The 8,936-nt window shown below is 62.8% G+C and overlaps 1 protein-coding gene across 2 annotated transcripts; it reads right to left on the reverse strand.

Moving 5' to 3' along the window:
- Positions 1 to 327: 327 nt before the first annotated feature.
- On the reverse strand, positions 328 to 3,336 carry IGFALS (insulin like growth factor binding protein acid labile subunit). Of its 2 annotated transcripts, none has more exons than XM_059862212.1 (2): positions 3,180 to 3,336; positions 328 to 2,610 (listed from the first exon to the last, which is right to left on the reverse strand). In XM_059862212.1, the coding sequence occupies exons 1-2, from the start codon at positions 3,193 to 3,195 to the stop codon at positions 797 to 799; spliced, it is 1,830 nt and encodes a 609-aa protein (XP_059718195.1). In that variant the 5' UTR covers positions 3,196 to 3,336; the 3' UTR covers positions 328 to 796. The 2 variants fall into 2 exon arrangements, with proteins under 2 accessions (XP_059718195.1, XP_059718196.1); XM_059862213.1 differs by having other exon boundaries at positions 328 to 2,607; positions 3,180 to 3,327.
- Positions 3,337 to 8,936: the final 5,600 nt, after the last annotated feature.

An 8,936-nucleotide genomic window follows, 5' to 3' on the forward strand; every position in this document is an offset into this window, starting at 1 on the left:
GCACCCAGCCCTGCTCCTGCTGCACAAGGACCCACACCCCAGCAGCTTTCCCCTCATGCAATTTTCCAGGAAAATTTTGTCTGACCTTTGGACACTTATCTGGGATTTGGAGAGCTGGGCAGTAGCTGGAATCTGTCAGGGCTGTTGGCTTCTGTGGGAGAGCTGGGCATTTCTTGCTCCCTCCCTGGGAACAAGCCACCCCCCAAGGCTTGCAGGAAATGCTGGGAGCCCCCTGGGAGCCTGAATCCCTCACCCTGAGGGGCTCTGGGGAGGAATCCTGGCTGTGGGCAGCACGAGCTTTGGAAAAAACATAACTTACAAGGTGGGTTGCAATAGCTCCAAAGGTTTATTTGTCTGCTGCCATTTATCAGGTGAGTGGCTTTCTGTGCCCTGCCTACACCTGCTGCTGCAAGGGATCACTGCAGCAAGTCCTCTGCCCCCTTCCCTAAGCTTGGGGGGGGCTTTTTTTCCTCCTCCATGGCAGGAAAACGCTTTGTTTTGTCTCATAAAAGTCCTGGCCTGCGCAGGGCTGCCCCTTGCCGTGGCTGCAGGGCTGGGGGTGCAGCGTTCCCCCATCCAGAGATTCTCCTGCTGGGAGCTGGGAGCAACCACGCTCTGCCCTGGGGGCTGCTCCTTACATATTAAAGGACTGAAATACTCAGTTTGAAGCCCAGGGGGGCTGGTGCCCATCCAGCATCTTCTGAGCGAGGCGGCTGCTGGAGGCGGTGGCAAATCTGTGCTCTGGCCGGGGCGGCCACCGGGCCGGGATGAGGGTCCCTGGGAGGGCCAGCCCAGCTCAGCAGTGAGCAAAGCTCTCCTGGGCAGTGTCACGCAGGTCCAGCCCCGCCAGGCCCGGCGGGTGCAGGCAGGTGAGGTTGTTGTAGGTGTAGATGGGGACGTGGCTGTCGTCCCCCTCCACCACCGACTGCACGAAGCGCGGCACCACGGCCGGGTGCTGCAGGGAGAAGTCCCGCAGGCCCTTCAGGGAGCAGTTGCAGTGCCAGTTGTTGCCCCCCAGCCACAGCTGCTCCAGGGCGAAGGGCGGGCACAGGAAGGCCACCGAGAAGGTCTCCAGGGAGTTGTTCCTCAGGCTGAGGTACCGCAGGTTGGCCAGGGGGGAGATGACGCTGTTGTCCAGTGTCTCCAGCTGGTTGTGGGACAGGTCGAGCCAGAAGAGTCTCTGGAGCGGGCTGAAGGTGTCCTGGGAGATCTCCAGGAGCTGGTTGGAGGAGAGGAAGAGGTACTCCAGGTTGCTGAGCCCCGTGAAGAGCCGGGGCGAGAGGTGGCTCAGCCTGTTGTGCTTCAGGTCGAGCTCCAGGAGCTCGTGCAGTTCGCTGAAGCTCTGGTCCTCGATGAGGGAGATGCTGTTGTGCTGCAGGAAGAGGCGCCGCAGGCTGGAGAGCCCGGAGAAGGTGTTGGCGCGGATCCTGCCCACGCAGCTGTGCTCCAGGTGGAGGCTGTGCAGCTTGGTGACCCCCTTGAAGACAAAGTCAGGCAGGACCTTGATGCAGTTGGCAGACAAGTGCATCACGGCCACGTTGTGCAGCCCCAGGAAGGCCCCGGCCCTGACGTCCTGCAGCTGGTTGTTGTTGAGGCTCAGCACCTCCAGCTGGCCCAGCCCCTCGAAGGTCCTTTCCGCCAGGCCCCGGATCCGGTTGTGCCCCAGCTGCAGCTCCTCCAGGAACTGCAGGTCCTTGAAGGTCCTGGGCCTCAGGCCGGTGATGGAGTTGGTGGACAGGCGCAGCACGTGCAGGCTCAGGAGGCCCAGGAAGGTGTCCTCGTAGAGCGAGACCAGGCGGTTGTGGGACAGGTCCAGCCACCGCAGGGACTTCATGCCCATGAAGGCGCGGGGGGCGATGGCGTTGATCTGGTTGTGGTTCAGGTACAGCTTCTGCAGCTTCTGCAGCTTGACGAAGATGTTGATCTTGATGCCCTTGAGCGCGTTCCCGCTCAGGTCCAGCTCCTTCAGCTCGGTGAGGCTGCAGAAGAGCTGGTGCTGGAGGTAGGGCAGCTTGTTGCCGGCCAGGATCAGCTCCCTCAGGTTGGGCAGGTCATGGAACACCTTGTCGGGCAGCACCACCAGCGAGTTCCAGCCCAGGTTCAGGTACCAGAGGTTGGAGAGGCCGGCGAAGAGCCCTTCCTCCACCTTGCTGAAGTGGTTGTTGTTGAGGCTGAGGGACACGAGGTTCTGCGTGTGCAGGAAGGTGTGCGGGGCCAGGTGCCTGAGCCGGTTGCGCTCCAGGTGCAGGTGGTAGAGGCTGCGCAGCCCGTGGAAGGCGTGCTGCTCCACGGAGCCCAGCTGGCTGCTCTGCAAGTCCAGGAAGTCCAGGGCTGACAAATTCCTGAAGGCGGCGGCCGGCAGCAGCGTGAAGTTGTTGCCGTCCAGCCACAGGGCTTTGGCGTTGTGGGGCACGTCCTCGGGCAGGCGGGTGAGGTTGCGGCCGCTGCAGAAGACGTTCAGCTCCTCGCTGTAATCGTCCAGGCTGCAGGCGCAGGGGCTGGGGCAGCGCGGGCCCTCCCCGTCCGCCCCCTCCTTCGGGGGGTCCCCCCCGGGGGGCTGCGAGGCGGCAGCCAGCAGCAGGACCAGGGGGAGCAGGAGGGGGATGCCTGCTGGGGGGGGAGGAGAGGGGACAGCGTCAGTGCGGGGCTGTGGCTGCTCTGGGGGACCCCCCTGGGACCCCCTTGGTGGGTGCCCGCACCGCCGGGACTGGGCGGGATAAAGGGGTCACTCCGGGCCCGCTGCACACGCGGGGCAGCTGCGGGGGTTTGCAGAGGGAAACGGTCCAAGATCATCCCCCCAGTGCTGCCACAGCTCTGAGCCCTCGGGTGCAGGGACCCCCCCCCCCGAAATTCATCTCCATATTGCAGCGGCAGCTTCTCCCGTTCATGGGGAAAGGCCCCCGGCCCCCGTCCCCGTCCCTCCCCGGCTGCCCCCGGACTCGCTGGGCACCGAAGGGTCCCGGTGCCGCGGTCCCTGCCCATCCCCGCACTCCCATCCACGTCTGGGCTCTGCCCCGCGATGCCTGCAGCCCCCCCAGGCCCCTCGGGGTCCCCAAAATGCCTTATTAGCAGTGGAGGAGGAGCAGAGTAAAGGGCGCCTGGAGCCCGGGCAGAGCCCGAGCGTGTCCCCTCCCGGTCCCTACGTGTCCCCCCAGGCCGAGGGGCAGTTCCAGCCTCACCTTTGCCTGCGCTCATGGCGGCGGGCAGGGCAGGGCAGGGCTCCCGCTCCCGCTCCGCTCTCCGGCCCCTCCGACTGCGCAGGGATGGATGGAGCAACCACCTTGACGCCTGTCCAGGCACCCGCCCGGCCGGGCTTAACCCCACTGCTGCTGGCCCGGCCGTGGCCGAGCCCCGGGGACAGCCTGGCCGGGCAGTGGCACCGGGACGGGCTCCTGGGGACTGCCCTTCGGGCAGCTCGGGACAAGGGCACGGAACCTGATGGGGTCCTGCCAGACATGGGGTTTGTGTGGGCTTTGAGCCTGGAGGGAGGAATGGGGCAACCCCAGAGGGTGTCCCAGCACCGTGCCCCGAGCTGCTGGAGGGTGCTGAGCAGCAGCACTGACCCCTCCCTGCCCTGCTCTGCCGGGGATGCCCCGGGATGAGCCCTGGCAGTGGCTCCTCACTTTCCATCAGGACACAGAAACCACACGCTGGGGCTTGGACCATCCACAGGACACAAGGATTGAAGGTTTGGGGATCAGCCTTAGTGCAGGATGGGCTGAAATTCCTGAGGGTTTATGGTGGTGCAAGTGGGAAATGAGTTGTGAAAAGGGGAAAAACTCTTCCCTGTGTAGCACTAAAAACCTCGGGGCAGAACCCTCAGCCCCTCCAGGGCATTTTCCCATTTTCCCTCCTGTCTTGCCTTGTGGCTGGGGATGCTGCTGGGAGCTCCACACCCTGCTCTGCCCAGTGCTTCTGTGCCCGAGAGGAAACTGAGAGCAAAGGCAGGGTCCCCCTGGTGGGGTGGTGGCTCTGGGGGTCCCCTGCTCCTCTGCCAGCCCCCAGGCAGTGGGATGAGGGCGGGTGATGCTCCAGGGCTGGCAGATCACACTCTGCCCCTGGCAGCTCATCAAAACCGCCCCGGGGAGGCCGCTGACCTGTCCTGTGCCCCAGGTTATTTCCCCACCAGGCTCTAACACAGGCTCTGTGGAATCTTTTACCAGTTTCCAGGAAAGAAATAGAAAGAAGAAGCCCCAGCAAGAGGAGCCCTGTGGCCAGAGAGAAAAGCCATGGCTGAACCTTCCCCTGTCCCTCCTCCCTGGCGATGCACCAGGCTGGCCCCACTGACACCCACAGCTCCAGGACCAGCAATCTCTGCCCTGCAGTTGCTCTTCCCAGCCTTGGTTCCCCCAGGCTGCTTTGGGAGGAGCAGGGATTCCCTCCCCACGATTCCCACACCATGGGCACCCCACCACGATCCCACCTTGCCCCTTCCCCTGGGAGCCTGGCACTTGCCCAGCTCCCAGGCCACAGCTCAGCTCCTCACCAGGCACTGCCATGCCCATGGGAAGAAGAGGAGTTGGAGAGACACATCCAGGCTGCAGCCTTGCCACCCAGCTTTCCCACAGGTCCTGCTTTCCCTCCTCCCTTTTGGCCCCGAGTGGAATCCTCCTCCCCCTCTATTTTAATCCTGTCTTCTGGGAATTTATAGATCAGGAGGGAGAAATGAGGGATAGGGATACATGCACCCACTAATAGGCACTGAGCACATATTGACACAAGGTGTAATCAATCTGGAGGCTAAAAAGAGCTGAACCAGCACAGGTCAGCCAGCCAAAACCCACAAAACCTTGTTGGGAAGTTTAAACAAGCCCTGCCTGCAGCTGGGAGCAGGTTTCTCCCTGCCTCCAGCAGCCCTCCCAAGGGAAATATCTAATGAGATGCAATGGGAAAATAAGGAAGGTAAATAAGGAAATCCCTCCTCAGAGTGCTGGCAGGGAGGAGCTGGAGCCATCTCCACCTTTAGAGCTCCTTGGGGCAGCTCCTCCAGGCCTGTCTGCCCCCCTAAACCTCCCTGGCAGCCTGGTCTCCAGATGTGGCAGGAGCTGCTGGGACCCCGGGCCCCCCCTGTGCCCCCAGCTCCCCAGGCACCCCGGGGACCTGACTGGGGGTCCTGTCCCCTCCCAGCGTGTCCCTGGCCATGGGGACCCCCTGTGTGATCCCCCCACCACTGCAGCTCCAGCAGATGAACTCCCAGCCCCGAGCAAAGTCTGAGCCCCTCCCCTGGTTGCCATGGAGAAGGCTGTAATGGTATTAGGAAAAGCAGCAAAATCATTAAAAAGTCCTTTTTAAACCTATTTAAACTCTCAGGAATCATTTACCTTCCCCAGCAGCTCCTGCAGGTCCCTCCCCAGGGAGATTCCCAGTCCCTTTGGGTGGGACAGGCCACCAGCTGTCCCTGCTCTGTCCCCGGGCTGGCTGGCCTGGGGAGGGGACAGTGCTGGGCCACATCTGCTCTGGGACCCCGGCAGGTCCCCAGCAGGCAGGGTGAGTGACCAGGGACACTCTGGACACCAGCAGGGACAGCAGCACCCAAGGAGCCCTGGGGAGCAGGAGGTGACACGTGTAGCACTGTCACAGCTGAGTCAGGGAGTATTTTTAGCAGATCTTGCCAAATATTGTCCCTGTCTGGGGGAGAGCATCTTGTGTTGCCAGGGTAACCAGCACTCCTGCTCCTCCTTCAGGACCAAAACCGTGCCCCAGAGAGAGGGGAGGGATGGCACCAGCACCACAGGGTGGTGCCACCCTCCTGGGGACACCAGCAGGGACCAGCCCCAGGAGTGGCACTGTGCCTGATGCTCACCCACGTTTCTGGTCACCCTGCTCCCTGCTACTGGAGATGGGCACCTGGGCGTGGTGGCAGCTGCTGGCAAAGGTCCCCATGGGCATCTCTGAGTGCCACCTGCTGCCCTGCCACGGCTGCAGAGCCTCCTGGGGGAGCTGGGAAAGGTGCCCGATGTTCTGGCAGCTCCAGGGATGCCAGCGCTGCCCTGCTGGCCCACGTGGCCACCGTGCCACCAGCACCAGCCTGGCCAGACTGGTTGGACTGGAGGTGACTCAGGGTGGTCAGGGCCAATGCTGGAGGCAAAGATGGGGGAATTCCCAAACACTGAGGTGTGGGGGAAAGAGGGGCCCTGGCCAGGGGGGTTTGGGGGTGCAGGGAAGGAGAGCAGTGGCAGTCAGAGTGGAACTGGGCTGGGGGAGAGCAGAGGGAAGGGAGGCACCGCCGTGCCCAGCTCACCCTGAGGGCAGTGCCGGGGCGGGCAGGGGAGGGGAGTGGAGCTCTCCATGTGCCAGCTCAGCTCTCCAGACCCCGACACGGAGGGAGCAGCCGGGTCCTCGGGGCGCCTGGGGGGAGGGACAGGGTGGGAGAGTGGCAGGGGGAGCAGAGCTGAGGGACGGGGTGGGAGGGTGGCAGGGGGAGCAGAACTTCCCTCCTGCCCCGATCCCATCCTCCCTTCCTGCCCCATCCCGAGTCCACTCCCAGCCCTGCAGGGAAGCGCCTGGAGGTGCTAGGGGGTGACAGACGGGACGTGGAGTGGCAGTGGGTGCTGGCAGTCTGTCGGACAGTATCCCTTTCTGACCCAGAGATGGGGCACCCGAGAGGCGTTTCTTATCTCAGCGTTTACACACAGACACATCCCGTGTAAACCCATCCAACCCTGAAAACTCTCTCCCAACCCGTTTCCCCCAGAACCCACAAACCCCGCGTCCCCTGCGCTGCAGCACTCGCTGTCGGAACTCAGGACATTCCTTTGGGAGTCCGGAGTTTCCTGGGACCCTTGCCAGGGGGCTCGGAGACCCTGGCACACAGCCCAGAACACCAGTGGGTTCGATTATGAACCACGGAATAACTTGTCACCTTTATAGAAAGAGATAAAAGCCACAATAGTGTAAATAGTGTAAGAATAAAATAATTACAGAGTCTAAATGTAGGTTTTAGGATTTTTGGTATAGGGGTTTCTGGTGACAAGATGGAGGGATTTGGGCGTGTCTAGCCTTTCTTTTTCTTCTCTACCTCCATCTTGTCTGGTGATGTTGGCAATTTTAGATTGGTCTAAAGTAGAAACTCACTGTCTAATATAGATGATAGGTATTGGAAAATAACTGTAAATATTGTACACGTAGTTTGTAGTATATAAAGATAACACCGCCCTGGAGGAGGGAGGAGTGCCTCTGGCTGTCCTGCCAAACGGATCTCGGCTGGACAGGGAGAAAGAACTTTATAGATAATATGCAATAAACAATCTTGAGACCGAAAAAATGAAGAGCCCTGACTTTTTCTTCAAGCACCGGGCTGGGAAAAGAAACTTTAGAACTTTAGTCGGGGTCACTCTGACCAGCTAGAAAGAGAGACCCCGGCAACTCGCTGTGCCCAGCAGGGCAGGGAGAGCGCTCCCCCTCAGACCCCCGGAGCACACAAACCGGGAGGGGATCCCGGGACAGGGCACACCTGGCTGGGCCAGAGCACACCCAGAGGGGACCCTGGAGGGGGTCTGGGGCTGGAAGAACCTTTGCTGTTCTTCTGAGGGAGCCGAGGGAGGTTCTGCAGCTCGCCCCTCCTCTCCCTTGCCCAGGCCGGGGGAGCTGGGGCTGTCCAGCCTGGAGAATTCCTTGTGGCAGCCTCAGGGCTTGGAAAAGTCAGAGGAAAGCTTTTCCTCAAGCCAGGAGAAACAGATTTTAAACGGGGAGAAGGGTGGATTTGGGTTGGATATAGAGAGAAAATCTGCTGGAGGGGATCGGTGGGAGCCCAGGGATTCCCCATCCCTGGGGCAGCGAGGCTCGGGCTCCCCTGGCATCCCGGGGGGCACAGAGGGCTCCCCTGGGGGCACAGAGGGCTCCCTGGCATCCCGGGGGGCACAGATGGCTCCCTGGCATCCCGGGGGGCACAGAGGGCTCCCCTGGCATCCCGGGGTACAGTGGGCTCCCCTGGCATCCCGGGGTACAGCGGGCTCCCCTGGCATCCCGGGGGGCACAGATGGCTCCCTGGCATCCCGGGGGGCACAGAGAGCTCCCCTGGCATCCCGGGGCACAGCGGGGTCCCCTGGCATCCCGGGGGCACAGCGGGCTCCCCTGGCATCCCGGGGGCACAGCGGGCTCCCCTGGCATCCCGGGGTACAGAGGGCTCCCCTGGCATCCCGGGGGCACAGCGGGCTCTCCTGGCATCCCGGGGGTACAGAGGGCTCCCCTGGCATCCCGGGGGCACAGCGGGCTCCCCTGGCATCCCGGGGCTACAGCGGGCTCCCCTGGCATCCCGGGGGGATGTGGCGGACCCGGGAGCGGGCTCAAGCTCCCTTTGCTGGCGCTGGAAGCCAGATGGAGCCATCACTGCGCTGAGCCCGTGCGGCTCTGCGGGAGCTGCGGAGGGCGGGCGCTGCTCCCCTGCTCCGCCCGGGGGTCCCTGGGGGGCACAGGGCCATGAGTGACCCTGCCGGGGCTGGAGGAGAGGTGACCACAAGCAGCGGGCACGGCGCACCCCAAAGCCTCCCCGGAGCTCCCTGGGTTCAGGAGCGGTTCGAGCTCCTCAAGCCGCGCTCCCGGGGCTGGGTTTAAGGTGAACCTGACAGGGAGAGTGAAACCCCTCAGCACAGAGCCGGGGTTTGCCTCTGGGGGGTTGGGTGGTGCTGGAGATTCAGTGACCCCCCCCCAAACTTCATTTCTCAGCCCCAATCTGCTTTTTGTGGTGTTGCCCGGCCCAAAATTGGCTTTGTATTCCCAGCCCCTGGGACAAGTGGTCGCTGTCAGTCCTGGTGCCGGTAGGGCACCTGGCACACAGGTTATTTATTGCCTAATTACCGCCGGGTTTGCATTTGTTAATTGCCGTTAATTGGAGCGGGCTCGCTGCGGCTCCGGGAGCAGTGGGATGGGGGGGCTGTTCCCCCCCAGATCAGGGGCTGGGGGTCCGGGACAGCACCCCGGGGCTGGGGGTGCCATCC

This window comes from Haemorhous mexicanus, chromosome 17, assembly GCF_027477595.1.
Source record: "Haemorhous mexicanus isolate bHaeMex1 chromosome 17, bHaeMex1.pri, whole genome shotgun sequence".
NCBI classification, from domain to species: domain Eukaryota; kingdom Metazoa; phylum Chordata; class Aves; order Passeriformes; family Fringillidae; genus Haemorhous; species Haemorhous mexicanus.